Here is an 18,495-nt window from a genome sequence, read left to right as displayed (position 1 = left end):
ATTTTAATTCAGGCTTTGCAGCTTAGAAACTGCTGTGTGTTGGGCTGGGGATGTGGCTCAAGCGGTAGCGCGCTCGCCTGGCATGAGTGCGGCCCGGGTTTGATCCTCAGCACCACATACCAACAAAGATGTTGTGTCCGCCGAGAACTAAAAAATAAATATTAAAAAAAAAAAAAGTTAAAAAAAAAAACTGCTGTGTCCCCAGCTTCAGACAGTGGCAAACAGTAGGTGCTCAAAAAAATGGTAATGACTAAATACTCATGATGATCCCTACGATACTTACCAGATCCATTTCTTTAAGATGGGAAAACAGGCCCAGCAAGCAGAGAATCTTTCCCACATTTCTCCAGCGAGAAATCTAGATTTTCTTCCTTCCAAGCTGGGCTTATGTCATTCAGAGATATGAAGGGGTGCGTGGGGAAAGCTTAGGGTTTGCTCAGAGTGGCCACAGTGTCAGGCTGAGGGCTGGCGGAAGAGCTGCAGCCAGGGAGACTGGTGGGAATCAGAGGTAGGGGACCCTGGAGACCTAACCCATCCCTAGGAGACACACCACGTGACCCCTCCTTCCTGCACACCCTCTGGCCAAGTGCCAGGCAGCCCTTGCCAGGGCCTGTGCAAGGGCTCTAAGATTCTGAATCTGGAGCCTCATGAATCTCCCTTCTTAATAAAGTTAACCTACCTTGGGCACTTTGTTACAGTGTGAAAAGCTGCTAATGCATATCACTAAATAAAAGACACAAAGAAGAATGTGAAGCGTGGAAAAGAGGAAGGGAAAGGTCGGGGACTCCCCTAGAAAGTGACTATTTTAAGACCGCTTTGCCAGGGGAGGAGGCACAGCTCAGTGACAGAGCCTGCCCAACATACGTGAGGCCCCAAGTTCCATCCCCAACAAACAAACAAAAGCCCACATTTATTTGCCCACCATGAGCATTTATTGAGTCAGAACAGGATCAAAAGAGAAGGGAGTCGATTTCTGTGCAAACTACCTTTATTTATAAAGAAAACTCCCCCATTTTGTTATAAACATAAACCCAGCACTTTGTGAAGGCACTTAACTGGGGAAGGCGGGGTGAGGATCCTGGTGGAAACCAGCGGGTCTCCCCCAGACCCCAGAGCTTCTGGGGGACAAGGGATAGGAGTGACTCCCAGGGGAAGTCAGTTGGGGGGGGTCTCGAATCCCAGGCTCAGCTGGGATGGTGGGTTGGCTGCTGAGGGTGAGGAGTGATTGGCAGTCAGGGTGGGAAGCACTTTGGACGGGATCTGCTTTGGCAAATGTGGAGGATCTCCTGCCCCCAAGATTCTCAGCTTCACCCCTGGGGCCTCCACAGTTAAGGCGGATTGCTAAACTTAAGGCTGAAGTTCTCCTCCACTGGGCTTCTGGAAGAGCCGAGAAATGGTGGTGAGGGCCCCACCCCTGCAGGGTTGGGGGCACAGGTAAACAGCAGTATGTGGAGGGGGACATCTGGGGCGAGGGCAGGCTGGCTTGCTCTTGTCACCTGGGAAAACATCCTTCTGTCCGGCTAGACTTTATTCCTCTGAGGCTTCACCCTGGGGAAGAGCTGAGGGGAGCAGACCTTCAGACAGATATTGGGGCTCCAGCCCTCATCCTTCTCTATGCCCACACCAAGGAGCTGGGCTGCCTCTATCTCCCATCCCTTCCTCCCGGGCTCCTCCCAGCACTCAGAATCCCAAGTCTCTTGTCCCCTCTAAGCACCATACAAGGCCTTGGTTTCAGCAGCAGATGGAAGAGAATCTTCTGGGTCTATTAAACTGCCATAAAACGGATGCCTCCTTCTCCCTACCACCCAGCTTCTCCTGAATTAAAAGAATATTCTTGATGGGCGCTGTGGTGTACGCCTATAATCCCAGCAGCTCGAGAGGCTGAGGCAGGAGGATCTCAAGTTCAAAGCCAGCCTCCGAAAAAGTGAGGCGCTAAGCAACTGAATGAGACCCTGTCTCTAAATAAAATACAAAATAGGGCTGGGGATGTGGCTCAGTGGTTGAGTGCCCCTGAATTCAATCACCCATCAAGGAAAAAAAAATTCTTTGCAGAAATATAACAGAACCCTCACTCAACCCTGGGGGGATCTTCTAAAATTTTATAGAAGTTAGAATTCTACTCTGATTTTATGAATGGATTCTTCCTCACCTAGCTTCATGCTGCAGAATAAAACCACCTTCTGCCATGGCTGTGATAGGCGATTTCCCCCAAGATACCGGGGATTGAACCCTGAAGCACTGGACCACCGAGCCCCAGGCCTATTTATTTATTTATTGAGTCAGGGTCCAACTAAGTTGCCAAGGATTCTCAAACTTGAAATCCTCCTGTCTCAGCCTCCCAAGTAACTGGGATTACAGTCAAGTGCCACGGTGCCCAGCTATAATCCTTGAACTTTCCCCCATCACTAATAGGGGAATTTTTTAATATTTTTTTTAGCTGTACTTGGACACAACACCTTTATTTTATTTATTTAATTTTATATGGTGCTGATTATTGAACCTAGTGCCTCACACATGCTAGGCAAGTGCTCTACCACTGAGCCACAGACCCAACCCAAGATGGCATTCTTTTTTAAAAATCTTTTCTTGGGGGCTGGGGATGTAGCTCAAGTGGTAGCGTGCTCGCCTAGCATGCGTGAGGCACTGGGTTCGATCCTCAGCACCACATAAGAATAAAATAAAGATATTGTGACCACCTAAAACTAAAAAATAAATATTTAAAAAATCTTTTCATTCCTTTTTATTAAGCCTTATTGTTATATATAATAGTTGGGTTCATCCTGATAAGATGGGATTCTTTTATAACCTCCCCATCAAAATAATCAGGGATGATAATAAAAACTTTTTTTTTTTTTTTTTTTTTTTGGCAGTGCTGGGAATGGAACCCAGGACCTTGAGCATGCAGACAGGCCACACTCCCAACCCAGTAAAAATGCCTGATCAAGCTGGAATCAACTCTGGATGTGGTGGCACATAACCGGGACCTTATCAGTTTAGGAGGCTGAGGTAGGAGGATTGCATGTTCAAAGCCAGCCTCAGCAATTTAGCAATGCCCCTAAGCAACTCAGAGAGACCCTGTCTCCAAATGATAAACAAACAAACAAAGGAAAGTCTGGGGATGTGGCTCAGTGGTTAAGTTCCCTGGGTTCAATCCCCAGTACAAAAGAAAAAAAAATTAAAGATTTGAAGGGGAACCCAATGGCTGTACTGGTGAGGACCCCACAAAGGCACCGGCCCTGGGAGGCTCTTCCTCACCCACTCCCCTGACTGTGGGCGACTTTCCCTTACCCCATTATTATTACCGGGGGCTTTTCTCCTCTGTCTATCAACGATGGACCCGTCCAGCCTGCCTCACCCATTCCACTGGGCTGTCCTCCCTCCCTTTCTCCTGTGAGCTCTGCCCCAAACTGCCACTGGAGGCCCTTGGGACATCTCTCTGAGCTCACCCCGAAGTAGTTCCGCGGCACGTAGCCCTCCTGGCCGTGCAGCGCAGCCCACCACCAGTCGGTCTCCTCTGGCCCGTCCCTCCGCAGGATGGTGACGGAGTCGCCCTCACGGAAGGATAGCTCGTCCCCGAACTCGGCGCTGTAGTCCCAGAGGGCGTACACCGCCCCGCTGTGCATCAGCCCCATGCTCTGCTCCACGTCTGAAAGGCCAGGATCGCCATGGTGAGAGGGCTGGGGACAGGGGCTGACCCCTGGCGCTTGTCCTAGCCAACTGGAGTTGTGCGTGCTCAGGTCAGGGGACAGGAGCCAGAGGGGAAGTCTGATGCTGGAATTGGCAGCCTCTAACATTGCAGGACACCGGGAAGCGGGTCACCGCCCTGTTCCCCTGGCGTACATTACCAATCACTCCAGCCCAAGGACCCTAAGGCCAACTGCAATCCAAGTTGCCCTTCCAGGTGGGTAGCAGAGACCCTCCGCTTGATCCCCGTGGTCCCCCTACTCTCCCTCCCTCAGGGAAACTAGGTGACATCTAGTCTAGAGATGGCACAGCCTCTAGACTCCCCACAAATGCAACAGTCCCTAGGCCCTTCCCAGCTGCATGGCTTCTCACCTGCCAGGTGTGTACTGCGGCCTCAGACAGGTGGGAGAGCCCACCTGCTCAGCCCTGTGCCGGGTCGATGGTATAGCTGGAAACTATAACTTCCCACCTCGCAGGTTGAAAGCGGGGAGCAGCACCATAGCACCATCTCCACCCCGTCTCCCCGCAGGTCTCCCTAAAAATTGGGCACGCCCTCCACTGCCACGCCCCTCCCCGTAGGTGGCCCACTCCACATCCCTCTCTCCAGAGATCCCGTTGGTGCTGCACCCATGTCCTCCTCTCCCCATGGGGCGCAGCCTGAGTTGCAGCCAGGTGGGAGGTTCAGCACCAGCCCAAGAGCCCCAGCCGGGCGCACCTGCCAGGTAGGTGGCGCAGTCAGCATAGCCATCCCGGTAGGGGTCGCATTTCTCGATGGCGGTGGCGCCATCGCTGAGAGTGGTGGCGAAGATTGCAGCGCCATGCTGCACAAGCACGGTGCAGATGGCCGTGTCGTTGCAAGACGCCGCGCAGTGCAGAGGTGTCCTAGGCGCGGGAGGCATGCGTGAGGGGGTCGCGCCAGCCCGCGGGGCCGCCCATGCTCACGCCAGTCCCCTGCGGCTTAGGCCTCACCAGCCGTGGCTGTCTGGGGAGTTGACATTGGCGCCCGCCGCGATGAGGAAGTCCACGATCGGGTAGTTGGCGCCGCAGATGGCATTGTGCAGCGCCGTGATGCCCTCCTCATTGGGCTGACTCGGGTCGTTCATCTAAGCGGGCCAGGAAGGGGCTTAGTACAGTGGATGTCACCCCACACCCGCCACCTCCAGCTCAGCGTCCCTCACCTCCTTCACCGCCTGCTGCACCACCTCCAGCTCCCCGGTCAGCGCCGCGTCCAGCAGCAGCACCAGCGGGTTGAGCCGCGCCCGCCGGGCCTTACGCGGGGAGCCCGCCTTCCGCAGCACCGAGCGCATCTCCTGCGGGACAGGGCGGGGACCTCAGAGACTAGGAGGGATTGTTAGTACTGCAAACCCATTAGGGGGAGGCCGGGGACCACAGGCTTAAGGACCAGGCAGCAGCTGCCCAGATCGCCCAAGTACCCAGGGGGAAGGAGGAGGGCTGGGATTCGCACCTGAGAGAGGTGCGTCCTGGCCCCCGTGCTGCGGTCCTCCTGAACTCTACAACAGCAAATAACTTTGGATCTTGACCCTGAGACCTGCGAGTAACTGAGAGGCTATGGAGTGGGTACAGCAAATAACTTTGGATCTTGACCCTGAGACCTGCCAGTAACAGAGGCTATAGAGTGGGTGGCCAAGTAATTCTAGACCTTCAAGATAATGAATGTGGAATCCAGTTATTCACTATACACACAGACACACGTGCACACAAATGCATGTGCATACACATATACACGACTACACAAAATAAATTATGTATTAAAAATATAGATACAGATAAAATGCCATGAAGCATGCATGACAAGTGCTACCAGGTCTTAATTCCAGAGGTTTGGGATATGAGTATTCATCATGTTATTCATGTGCTTTCTTATTTTTCATTTCCTTCTACAAGATTTATTTCTATGGAGTGTGTGTGTGTGTGCGCGCACACACACGCAGTGTTAGTTATTCTGGTCTTGGCTGTCTCCAGCATTTTAATGATTGCAAGATTCTGAAATTTAGAGATACTAAGAGGCAGTGAATCCAAAATCTTCAACTGCTCAGTTATTTTTCTTTCTTTCTTTTTTTTTTTCTTCTTCCCAGTACTGGGGATTGAACCCAGGGCCAGGTGCATGCTAGGCAAGAACCTACCACTGAGCTACATCCCCAGCTCCTTTTATTTATTTATTTATTTTTAAATTTGAGACAGGTTCTTGTTAAATTGCTCATGGTAGCCTCAGACCTGTGATCCTCTTGTGTCAGTCTCCTGAGTGGCTAGGATCACCAGTATGCCCTGTTATTTCAAGTTTCCAATATGTTGTGATTGCAGAAATGCTAAATTGTACTATTTCCTTCACTATTTTGAACTGTGGAGGGGCCAGGGTTTTGCAATCCTGATATCTATGAGAAATTTCATATTTTACTATTAGAATTTCATTGCAAAAGATGGAAGAAGATACTCAAAATGTTTATCACAGTTCGGAGTGCTGAGACTTTTGTTCTCGGTACTGATTACTGTTTTTTCCATGTTTTCTATGGTGTTTATGTATTATTTTATATCATAAAGTGTTTCTATGGGAAAGTGTTAATTTGAAATATTACTCTTGGGCTGGGGATGTGGCTCAAGCGGTAGCGCGCTCGTCTGGCATGCGTGCGGCCCGGGTTCGATCCTCAGCACCACATACCAACAAAGATGTTGTGTCCGCCGAGAACTAAAAAATAAACATTAAAAATTCTCTCTCTCTCTCTCTCTCTCTCTCTCCTCTCTCACTCTCTCTTTAAAAAAAATTCTCTCTCTCTCCTCTCTCACTCTCTCTTTAAAAAAAAATAAAATATTACTCTTAATAAAAAAATATGGGGGCTGGGATTGTGGCTCAGCGGTAGAGCGCTCGCCTAGCACAGGCAGGACCCGGGTTCGATCCTCAGCACCACATAAAAATAAAGGCATTGTGCTGTGTCCATCTACACCTAAAAAAAAAAAAATTGGGGGGGGGTACCAAGGATTAAATTCAGGGGCACTTGACCCCTGAGCCATATCCCCAGCCCTATTTTGTATTCTATTTACAGACAGGGTCTCACTGAGTTGCTTAGGGCCTCATTAAGTTGCTGAGTTCAATTCTTGAATTTTGTGTCTCTTCAAGCTTCTCTGTGGCCAGGACATTGTGATTCTCTGAGGGGACAATTCTCCTATTTTGAGATATCATCCTTCCCCTCTTGATCTCAGGGCCCTGAGCCTATACGTTCCTAGGCTCTACCCTGGAGAGGCTGGGAACAGGCATTCTGGGGTATCTGCTTCACCCCCACTTCTCTGGGAACTGTCCCATACACATCTACCCACACTGTGTTCAGGACAGTTCCACCGAACTATAACTCTGCCCCCATCCCCGATGCACAGTCAAAACTAAGATGGGCAAGAGACCATCCCCTGGGCAAATGACAACATCAGTGGCAGCTAACAGTGATGTGCCAGGCACCATTCTACCCACTCAATACACTAGACCTTCACAGCAACCTCAGGAGGTGGCTTGTGGGAGACCAACCTTGCACACGACTGGGCCATGTGGCCTCAGGCACCCGTGCTGCTAGACTGCCCCGCCCTTCTAGGGTTGAGTGACTGTCTCCATGCCCAGGCGTGCCTTCCTACCGCCCATGGGTGAGCTACGCTCACCTGCTCCTTTGTAATAGAGCCCCTTGCCCTGTTTAGGAGAGAATCTTCCATGGAAGTGCCTTGTGTGTGTCCCCTCCTCTTATTGTGCCCTTGGGTGTGGCCCACCCAGGTGTCAGTCCACCTGCTGACAGTGGACATCATGAAGACAGACTCAGCCCCTGAAACCTGACCCCTGGCCTCATTTGAATGGCTTCTCAGTAAAAGGGGTCAGCGCGTGCTCGCTCTCTCTCTCTCTCTCTCTCTCTTTCTTCGGACCCAAAACGTCAGAGGAGCCGTCACAGCGACCCCAAAGAAAAAGGTATTTGTGTCTCTTGTGTGGTTATTTTGCGCAGCCCAGTTAGCCCAGTTTAACTAGAGTGACCCCTGAGCCTTTTAGTCGCAAGAACAGAAACCCGGCAGTGGCTGTTATTCTCACCATTCACAAATGAGGACACTGAGGCCCAGAGAGGTTACATGTCTCACCCAAGATTGCACAGCTGGTAAGTGGCACACAGCCAGGATTCAAACACAGATGAGCCCAGCTCTATGGCCAGTGCTCTTAACCACTGGCCCCAGGGACCAGTGACTCAGTCTCCATCACATGGGAGGCTGGGTTCCCAGACTCCTGGACTAGCCCTCAGAAGAGGGCTGCTTCTCTCACATAAGGCACGTACTTGGGAGTGTTTTCTTACAGCAGCTGGCCCCAGACGCTAGCAGACACACCCGTTTCCTCCTGTGTTACTTACCATGCTCTGTGGCTGCTCTGGTGGGCTGCTCTGGGGCGGGGCTGGGGGCGGTAGGGGAGCTGGTGGGGCAGGAGCAGGGGGCCCGGCCCTGGCCTCAGATCCCTCGGTGATGGGCGTCAGCTCCGGCTCAGGCCCCCCAGGCCCTGGCCCGCCATGCCGGTGGAAGAGGCGGCTGATGATCTGCTGGTACTGCTTCTTGTGAGTAGGGGGCAGGGCCACGGCGGGGCTCTGCTCCATGGAGCCCCTGCGTTTGAGGGGTCGAGGAATCTCGGCCAGCACCCGGGCCACCTCCTCCAGCTCAGGCACCGACTGTGCCTCAGGGGGCAGCGCTGGCTGCAGCCTCGTGGGGCTGAGGGGCCGAGTTACAGCGCCTTCGTCTGCATCACCGGCCTCCAGCACTGGTGTCAGCAGCCCCTCTAGCTCAGGCTCAGCCTCCATCTCAGCAGGGGGTTTGAGGAGGCCTAGCAGGAACAAGAACCCAATCAGAGGATAAGTCCTCTGAAGGCCCCCAAAACTCTCCACAACTTCCAGGGTCTGAAATCACTACCTTATTTTCTGTGTGACCTCAGGGCAGTTTCATGCCTTCTCTGGGCTACATATTCCCTGAACTGTGAACAATATGTACTTAGGATGTGCCTGGCACTTTACATGCTGGTCTTGTTGAACTCTCCCCACTATACTATCTCCATACTATGCGAAGGAAATCTGAACCTCAGAGAGAGTAACTAAGTTACCCAAAGTCACTCTGCTGGCTGACTTCAGAATCTGTACTCCTAGCAACCATGAGGACTGGACTTTCCAAGATCTCCAAGCTTTCCTCTCCTACCATCTCGGGCAGAAAACTCCTGCCAGAAGTAGAATCCCAGCATTTAATGATCTCTTCTCTCTGCCTTATTGCTCTTTGGCAGTGGGAGCTGGGTGTGGTGGTGCACACCTTAATCTCAGGGTCTCAGGAGGCTGAGACAGGAGGACTGCAAGTTCAAAGCCAGCCTCAGCAACCTAGCAAGGCCATTAAGCAACTTAGTGAGACCCTGTCTCAAAATAAAAAAACAAAAAGGACTGGAGATGTTGCTCAGTGGTTAAGCACCCCTGGGTTCAATCACTGGTACCAAAGCAAGCAAGCAAGCAGGCGGGAGCAGTAACAATCACTTTTGTTTTCTTTTTTGGTGCTGGGAATTGAACCCAGATGCTCTTTACCACTAGACTACATCCCCAGTCATGTATAGATATATATATATTTTAAATTTTTAGACAGGATTTTGGTAAGTTGGGAGGACTCACTAAGTTGCTGAGGCTGGCCTTGAACTTGTGATCCTCCTGCCTCAGCCTCCTGAGTTGCTGGGATTATAGGCGTGCACCACCGCACCCATTGTAACAATCACTATTATGACATAATCCCTGTCACCCTCCTGTAAGGTAGATATCAATCTCTCTTCACAGATGGGTAAACAGATACTCAGACAAGTTAGGTAACTCATCCTGAGTCACACAGTAAGCCAGTGGTGGAGAGATGCAGAAACCCTCTCTGCTTAACTGCAAAGATCTCGTACCAAAAAATATTAATGATTATCCTAACAAATGATAGCTATTGAGGGATTACTATGCATTGGGCCCTATTTCAAGGGCTCGATATGGTTTTAATACCACCTCCCATAAGATGGGCTCTTATCATTGTTCAGTTTTTACACTCAAGGAAATTGAGGTCCAGAAAAGGTTAAGTGACGTCCCTGAGGTCACACAGTGTAGAAGCAAGCAGTCTTCCCCAGGGTCCATCCTTTACCATTGGACCATCCCTGGCTCCTGTGCCAATGCCCAAGTTCACCTGGCCTAGCTCTCTGAAGGGCAGTGTCTGGAAGGAGCCGGCTCTCCCAGCTAATCTGTCCCTTCATTGTCCTCCCTTCACCCAGCCCTCTAGGGGCCTGTTATTGACTCACCTTCATTCACCGGTGGCCATGTCTGTTGGGGGACCTGGGGGACTGGAGCCTGGGGTTGGGCCTGGGGCTGGGGCTGGGGCTGGGGCTGGGGCTGAGGCTGGGGCTGGGGTTGGGGGGGCAACTGGGGCTGTGGTTGGGGCTGCAGTTGGGTCTGGGGGGGTGGCTGGGACTGGGTTGGCAGCTTAGGTGGGGGTGCTCTGGAGAAGACGGAGGACCCAGGGAGCATGGCTCTGCTGGCCCCCTGTTCCCAGAAAGCGTTCTGCAGCTTGAATATCATGCTGAGGGGGATGGGACGCTGGCGAGGGGCACCGCGGGGCTGGGGGCTGGAGGGGGGCATGGGGATGCGGCTGACAGGCTGCCAGCTGCGGGGCAAAGTGCCTGACGGGGCGGCAGAGCCCAGCGAGCGACGGTAGCTGCCCACGTCTGAACGCCTGTCGTTGGCGAGAGGGGAGACCTTGTAGTTGCGGGGCAGGGTGGCGCTGGTGAGGTTGTCCTGGGGAGTAGAGGGGGAAAGTGAGCCGGGATCAGAGGCTCTTAAGGGAAAGAGGAGGAGATAGGGGCACAGGGGCGAGAAGGGAGAGGAGGAGGCAGGAAGCCAGGGGGTGAGAGAGCGGGTCCAGGAGGGGTGCAAATCAAGATAAAGAAGGAAGCGCCTGGGGAAGGGCGTGGGGCTCCGCCAGGAGGCCCCCAGCTCCCTCACCTGGCGTCCCTGGCCCCTCACCTTGCCGGTGGCCCCCAGCCCATCCAGGCTGCTCTCTCTCCAGGGCAACAGCTGCAGGCCTGGCGAGGCGGGTCGTGCAAAGACGTCCAGACCTGAAGGGCAGGAATCATTAGGGCCGGGGTCGGGGGTCCTCGCCTCGGGGGGCCCCCACTGCCCGGGCTTCCTGGCTCACGTTCGTAGCTGGCTGTCTGCGTGGATTTCTTCTCGTAAGCCACGTCCAGATCAGACTCGTTCCAGGCTTTCGGGGGTCGCCGGCGCAGCGTCAGGTCATCTGGGGCGGGTGGTTGCGCATGAGGATGTGACCGGGGACTGGACCCCAGTCCCCGTCGCCCCCCATTTGGGGCCCCTGCCTCACCTTGCGCGCGCAGAGGCGGGGCGAAGGCGCTGCCGCCCGCGCCCAGCAGGGGGCTCCCGAAGGCCGAGGGCGCGTCGTAGGCTGCTGCAGGTGGGCGCGGCGAGGGCCCGCGCTCGGGGAAGAAGGCCTGGGGCCCCTCCGCCAGAGGGCTGCCACGCGGGGAGCCCGCACGTCCCAGATAGTCGAAGGGCGTAGGGGGACCTTGCTGGCGGAGCGGGCCTGACCCCGGCCGCGGGGAGGGAGCACGGCCCAGGGGGCTGGCGGCGCCTTCGAAAGCGCGCGGCCGCGGCGAGGGCGCGCGGTCCAGGCTGCCGTAAGCATCAGGCTGCAGATAGAGCGGGGTGCGCGGAGATGATGGTCGGCCCTTTGGGGATAGAGGGCTGTAGGGGAGCAGGGCCGGAGCACTCTCGGAGCGTCCAAACTGGGTGTCTGCGCTGTCCGTGGCCGTCTTCCGGGGGGAACCTCGGCTGCCGAAAGGCTCGGGGACCGGGCTGGAGCTGTACCGGGACAGCTGTGGGGAGGCCAGGACGTTGGGGGGTGAAAGGATACATTAGTGGAGGGGTCAGGGGGCGGTGGAATCAAAAGAGATCACCAAAGGTCAACCCAGAGGAGAGCACCAGGGTGGAAATTTTGGCACAGCGAGCTCAGATGAGCTGTGCTGGGGAAGGAGCCCAGACTTAGGGCTGAGGCTAGCCTATCACTGTTTGCGCGACCTGGGAAAAGGCCCCTTTGCTTCTCGGGATCCTACAGGTCATCCACCTCCCCTGGTCCTCTCTTTCAAGTGTCCTTGAATACCTATGACCTACACAACCATTGGGGGCAGCCTTGACTGAAATCCAAGCCTCCGACCTGGGTATGGAGAGAAGAGAAGCTGGCTTCCGGGGTCAGGGCAGGAACCCGGCTCACCCTAGGGGGGACTCCGCCCTGCGGGCCAGGAGGAGCTGGCGAGTCCGACCACAGTGACTCAAGCTGCTTAGTCAGTTCGTCCACCTTGGCCGCCGCCGTATCCAGCTCCATCTGTTTCAGGTCCATGTGCTTCATGGCCAGCGCTGGGCAGGAGGGAATGAGGGTCAGGACCGGGCCTCCTGGCAGGGCCCTGCCCCCGCAAGCCCCGCCCCCGATCCCAGCTCACACTGGAAGTTCAGGTCCAGAAGGTCCCGCGCGCTCTGGAATGCCTCGCTGTCCATGGTGCCGGCCGGAGTGGGGCGCCTGCGTGGTGGGGGAGCCGTCTGAGACCTCGCCCTCGGGGACGCGGGGCGCCTCTACTCTTCGTTCCTTCCGCCAGATGTGCTTTACCCTTCCAGTTCCCAGATGGGAAATGTCCACTCCTTCAAAGCCCAGTCCATTCACTCACTACCTAGAAGTCCACATCGGTTCTAGAAGGCTTCAGACACTTTTCTCTCTTTAGCGGTTCCTTGTTCATCTCTTTATCTCTGCCCTATTAAAATGCATCGAGGGGCTGGGATTGTGGCTCAGCAGCGGTAGAGCACTCGCCTAGTGCGTGTGAGGCACTGGGTTCCATCCTCAGCACCACATTAAAAAAATAAATAAATAAAACAAAGGTATTGTGTCTGACTACAACTAAAAAAGTAAATATTAAAAAAAAAGGGGGGGGGGCTGTGGCTCAGTTCTGGAATGCTTGCCCAGAACGTGTGAGGCACTGGGTTCGATCCTCAGCACCACATAAAAATAAATAAGTGAAATGCTGTCTATCTACAACTAAAAAAATAAATAAATATAAAAAATACATCAATTCCTATTGATCATCTACTATGTGCCAATGAACATGGAATAAAATCCCCAGCCCAACACACAGCAGTTTCTAAGCTGCAAAGCCTGAATTAAAATGTAAAAGACTAATTGCACTGTCTAACACATCCCAGAGTCCACACCCATTACTTTCAGTTTAATGAAATAAAAACAAGATTGAGGGGCTGGGGATATAGCTCAGTTGGTAGAGAGCTTGCCTCGCATGCACAAGGCCCTGGGTTCAATCCCCAGCACCAAAATTGACTGCAGGGCCACTGTGCTAAATGCATTGCACGCCAAACCTCATTCCATGGTCAAAAGCACCCTAAGCTTAGAAATCTTTGTTCAATGGGCTGGGGTTGTGGCTCAGTGGCAGAGAGCTTGCCTCCCACATGTGAGGCACTGGGTTCAATCCCCAGCACCACATAAAAATAAATAAATAAAATGAAGGAATGTGTACATCTACAACTAAAAAAAATAAATAAATCCTTGTTCAAGGTCACCCTGCAAGAAGTCTATAGAACTGGGTTTCATATCAGGTTCTAACATGTTAATTCTGTGTCTTCTCCACGAGACTGGAGGAGTCCCAGAGGGCAGTGATTGCTGTTTCTTCTCCTCAAGAGTCCCCATCCAGGGGAGGCCTGGCTCACAGTGACCCATTGTTAGGAGGAGAAACAGGGAGGTGGCTAGCAGCGGATGGGCAGTTGTGGCCACTGGCCCAGTGGGAGGCCACCAGGAACCGGTCAAGCCAGCCCCATCTCCATCCCCATGGTAGCCGCCATGCCTGACAGCCCTGTCACCTCCTTGCTACATTGACCTCTTAGCTTTGGCCATAAGACGTGGGTAGCAGGGCGGGCTGTGGCATGCCGATAGCAGCCTCTGTCTGGGAAACCACGGAAACAGAACCTGTTAGAGTTGGCGGCTCATTTGGGTGTAGTGGGAGCGTGTGACCTTGGGCCATGAGTCCTCTCCACTCTGGGGCCTCTGTTTCCGCACAGTAGAAGGAGAAGGCTATCCTAAGAAGCCCATTCCATCTCTAAGAGGCCTCCATTCTGAAGATGTAGGGAACTTGAGACTGTAATTAAGGTTCTACAGAGATGGAGTCCCTCAACTTGAGAATTGTTGGAAGTTCTAAATCCAAGATTCTATCTTTGGAACATTCTAGAATTCTCTAATTTGGCTAGCCCAGAATTGTCTTCCTATTCCACTTTCTAGAGATCACACTGTCTTAGAAGTCTACAGAGAAAAAAGCGCAAGGAGCCAGACTCCCTTCTTTGGAATATGGCAGGATCTCGTTCAGACCCTGGCCAGTGTGGCTCCTTTTCCTAACCTGTAAGATGGGGATAAATAACTGTTCACCTCTTAGGACTATTGTGAGGATCCATCTGGTCTGAAGGAGCAGTAGGAATTCAGGGCTCTGGGAATTGAGGCCTCAGAAAGTAGAGGCTATAGGAATCAAAACTCGGGACTTTTAGAATCTCAGGGATACCCAGGAATCACTGCGTCTGTCAAAATATAAAAACGATCAATTCTGTGCGGCCTTCAGTGCCAGCATTCGACAGTCAGCGGTTCTTTTGGGGGACTGTGTGATTTCCGAAAGCCTAAGGTTCTCAGATTCCATGCTGACATCCTAAGGAAATGCCAGCAATGGGTGTGGGGTTGTCCTGGAGGCTGGTGCCGGGACCGCCAGAGGGCGCACTGTCACCGCCCGATCCCGGCCGGGAGGGCGGACAGCGCCTGAGCTCAGAGCCCGGGAATGCGCGGCGGGCCCGGGCAGGTGCTCACCTCCCGGGGCAGAGGAGGGGGCTGGGCGGGGCGCGAGGGCGGGGCGCGGGCCGCGTCTCTGTTCCCAGGCTCCTGACCCTGCCCTCCACCCTCAGGTCCTCTTCCCCGGGCAGCCCTCCAACTTCGGCTCCCCGTCCCGCGGGCTCCCAACCACCCCCAGGTATCCTCCCCTGGGTTCTCCTCTCCACGCCCCCTCTGCACCCCAGCCAGGTTCTTTGGGGTTAAAGATCCTGTGGGCTTCCTGGAGGAATCGTCCTCAGTAGGGACGAAATCAGGGTGTCGGAATAGGCTGGGAACACCTAGATGAGATTCCTCCAGCTCTGTCCTGGGCTGGGGCTTATTTTCCCCCTCTCTGGAACCAGCTAGGGACTTCCCCTCTCTGAGCCTCTGCCTCCACTAGGTATTTAGCTTCTCTGAACCTGTTGCCTCCTGGGTATAATGGGGGAATTAATACCTTCACCTCAAAAGGGTGTGAGGATCGGGTGACCTGATTGATCTACAGTGTTGAAATAAATTTCACACATCCAGAATTCTAAATCAACAGCCTTTCTTGGTGGTTCATTAAGATAACACAGGGTCAGGCCAAGTGAGGGCTCAAGATCCTAAGTCATTTTTCTCCCAAAAGGGCCCTTTCAACTCTGAGATTTTAAAAGTCCTAAGTTTCAATGCCTCTGGTCTCAGCTTCCTTGCCTAAGGATCACAGAGCTCTAAAGTCCTCTTGTACATTCCTGAGTTCTGCCCCGTGATCATGCCCAGTAACTTGGGGACTGGGACAGGGAGAGCCCTGAAAGACTCCAGACAGAAGCTGGCAAGAGCCAGAGTGTGGGCAGTGTTTACTCTCCAGCCTCAGTTTCCCCCTGGTAGGGAGGAGTCCTTCCCTGGGTCAGCAAGCATCCTTCATGGTGTAACGCCCAGGTCCGACTTTTGGGAGGTTGCCTGAGACTTCTCTAGACAATAAATAGGGTCTGTCCTGTCTACCTGCCAGACCTGAGCCTGGCATGACATGAGCCGTTTTGGCAGCCAAATTATTATTTTTAATTTTATTTCAGGCTGCCACCAAATGCCCTTCAAGCCCAGACATTAGCAAACACCCCCCTCCCTGTCTAATCCCCCCCACATGACGCATAGGGGTGGAGAAAAGGGGGAGAGAAAGAGGGAGGTATCTGCCTGCCCCTGCCCTCCCCCGGCCTCAAGGACAGACACCTCCAGAATTAGCCTCTATCCCTCCCTTATCTCTCACAATACCTCAGGTCATACTGTGGGAGTAGAGGTGACATTTCTCACTCAGGGTCAGGGCAAGGAGCTCTGGGAGGGAGTTTAGCTAGACAATCTGGTGGAATCCTGCACCCCACCCCAGAGAGCTGCCATAACCGGAAGGAAGAGGTCAAATCCTGACCCCCTAACGCTGCTGTCACCTCTAAGCCTCAGTTTACCAATTCCTCTTTGTGCAATGCTTCCGTGGCAGACCAAACCCCCATTCTGGAATTCTGCCCTAGGCTCTAGAATGACCTCTGCAAACCCCAGAAGTTTCCCACCCCCATGGGGCAATAGGAGGCTCCCCCACCTCCGCCAGGGGGCTCCCTGGGGCTGACATCCCTCCTCTGGTTAGGCAGGTCTGACGCCTCAGTTAATGACATGTTGGGGTTCGCTCAGCGGCACAAGGGAGGTTGGAGAACTTCCCCAGTTTTCTCACCCCCTGCCCCCACCCTAGAGCTGGAAATGCAGGGAGGGCAGGGGCATACCCTCCAGAGGGACCCAGGGTACCTGTCCTGGTCTATTTCAGAGACCAGTTTCCACTATCTCTGGCACACCCTTAATTCTGCTCAGAGACCTAGAGGCTCAGTCCAGAAGGCACCCGGAGGACGACAGTAGAGTGACCACTCTTTCCAGACGGCCCCCCCCCCCCCGGTCCAAGCCTCCCATTTCTGCCTAAGATTCAGGGATCTGAGGCTCTAATATTTCCCAAAGACTCGGACTTCCAAAAGTCCGCAACTTGAGAGACTCAGCCTCCTCGAATGTCTCACTGGACCCCTTTGGACCTGAGTCCTCCATTCCAAGAACTCAGACATCCAAACCCCTTCTCCTTTCACCCAGTAATTCAGGCATCCTAGTATCCTAGTTCTCTTTTCCAGGCACCCAGGCATCTGCGCACCCCAAATTGGCCCTGGGACCCGGCGTCCAAGTCCCCTCCCACTTCCCTCCCCCAGGGACATGGTGTCTGGTTCTTTAGGGGTCGCTGGACCCCTGAAGGGTGAAACTCACGGGTCCGGGGCAGATCCTGGCACCAGGGGGTCTTCCTCCGGCTCCAGCTCCAGCTGCTGGGAGCCGAGGACGGGGCGGGGCAGGCGCAGGGAACAGGTTAGACGACGTGACTCTGGCTGGAGGGAGGCGGGTCCCTGGGGGGGGGGGCGGGCAGAGATCGCGTCAAGCACCCTGGGACTTGTAGTCCCAGAGGGGCAGGACGCAGACATTCCCATATGTATTCACTCTTAATCCATTTCACAGACAGGAAGAGCAAGACACAGAAGGGTCGAGACTCCCACCTCAGGTAGAAGCAGAAGACGAACTCCTAGGCCCTTCCTCACCCCTTCAGGCTCAGTTTCCCCTTTCCTGAGTGAAGATTTGGACGCTTCTAAAGGGGTGGAAAATTGGAGCATAGTGAAAGTCACAGGCTCCAATCCACGGATTTAAGGCCAAATCTGTAACCCCTTGGGTCTCTGAATTTCAAATCTCCGGGTGGGTGAAAAGCGGCGGAATGAACATCACAGGATTTCCCAGCAAGAGCCCAATAGGGCTAAACTACAATCCCCAGTAGCAGGCGCGACCGACGTCCGGCGCCTCGAGGCTTCGGATCCTCTGGGAATTGTAGTCTCGGAGCCCATAAGGGGCGGCTCCCCACAGTTTCTCTCGCCCACACGCGGGTCACTGTTTGGAGATCCCTGGCGGAAAGAACACTTCCCATTCCCCTTAACCCTCTGGAAAGCCGCAGAGGAAGGGGGAACCCCATGTCTGGAGTTGGATCCAAAATCTCCGCAGAGGGGGCGGGAAGCGGCGCTGACACACTGGCCAGGAATGCAGTCGGGTCACCCTGTCTAGTCACTGTCCCGCAGCTCCACCCGCCGCCCCACGCGGTGCAGTTCTGGTGGGAAGGCGCGTGGGCATGTCCCCCAAATCCGCACCCACGTGCAGCTGTTTATAGGCGCCTCGGGGCAGGGAGGGGTCGACAATGAGAACTTCTGTCCCCTCACCCTTACTCAAAGCCATAGGGGCTATTTCTCAAGCACTAGACTTGATCCCCTAGAGCATTTACGAATCTGCTTTGATCCACGAGCCCCGCCCCTTGGCCAGCACAGTTCCAGTTCCACGCGAGTCCCGCTTCATAGGCTCCGCCCCCAGACCCTCAGGCTCCTCCTCTTGTGTTTCCCGCTACCCCAGAATCCAGAAGCCCCGCCCCCTAGCTGTTACTTAAAGCCCTGCTGGGAAAATTACCCCATTCTTCCATTTTTCGAATTCTCTCTTAATTTCTAAATTTCCAAGGCATCCAAGCTTCTCCAGAGGAGATTCTAACGCTACAAGCACAGTTCTGCCACGCAGGATCCTTACCTGCTTCTTTTAGGAATCTCAGTCCAATCGATCTTCCTGTCTCTTTAAGAGTTAGAGCCTATATCTGCGACTGCCCCTTTAAGGCCGTGTCGGAATAACTCATAGCTGAGATAGTGTGGGGGAGGTTGGCCGAGACTTGGCGCGGCTCTGACTCCCGCGGCCCAGTGAGCCACCTTCTTTCTGGAGATTTTGGTAATATAGTCATTCCTTGCTGGTCCGCTCTGTACACGTGGAAACGTCCCTCATTTCTGCCCAACGGAGCAAACGGGCGCCGAGCGA

The 18,495-nt window shown here is 53.9% G+C and overlaps 1 protein-coding gene across 2 annotated transcripts; it reads right to left on the bottom strand.

Annotated features, from left to right (window-relative positions):
* Positions 1 to 956: 956 nt before the first annotated feature.
* Ppp1r13l (protein phosphatase 1 regulatory subunit 13 like) lies at positions 957 to 18,243 on the bottom strand. Of its 2 annotated transcripts, XM_026403704.2 has the most exons (16): positions 18,217 to 18,243; positions 16,876 to 17,009; positions 14,188 to 14,333; positions 12,212 to 12,288; positions 11,986 to 12,128; positions 11,080 to 11,590; positions 10,897 to 10,995; positions 10,725 to 10,816; positions 10,004 to 10,496; positions 8,070 to 8,530; positions 4,863 to 4,994; positions 4,654 to 4,787; positions 4,400 to 4,566; positions 3,447 to 3,646; positions 1,497 to 1,559; positions 957 to 1,377 (listed from the first exon to the last, which is right to left on the bottom strand). In XM_026403704.2, exons 3-15 carry the CDS (start codon positions 14,211 to 14,213, stop codon positions 1,521 to 1,523), a joined length of 2,574 nt encoding a protein of 857 aa, XP_026259489.1. In that variant the 5' UTR covers positions 14,214 to 14,333; positions 16,876 to 17,009; positions 18,217 to 18,243; the 3' UTR covers positions 957 to 1,377; positions 1,497 to 1,520. The 2 variants fall into 2 exon arrangements, with proteins under 2 accessions (XP_026259489.1, XP_026259490.1); XM_026403705.2 differs by lacking the exon at positions 14,188 to 14,333 and having other exon boundaries at positions 957 to 1,559; positions 18,217 to 18,236.
* Positions 18,244 to 18,495: the final 252 nt, after the last annotated feature.

This window comes from Urocitellus parryii, chromosome 15, assembly GCF_045843805.1.
Source record: "Urocitellus parryii isolate mUroPar1 chromosome 15, mUroPar1.hap1, whole genome shotgun sequence".
Lineage (NCBI taxonomy): Eukaryota > Metazoa > Chordata > Mammalia > Rodentia > Sciuridae > Urocitellus > Urocitellus parryii.
The sequence above is the reverse complement of the archived record's forward strand: the minus strand, read 5'-3'. Positions and strand labels throughout refer to the sequence as shown.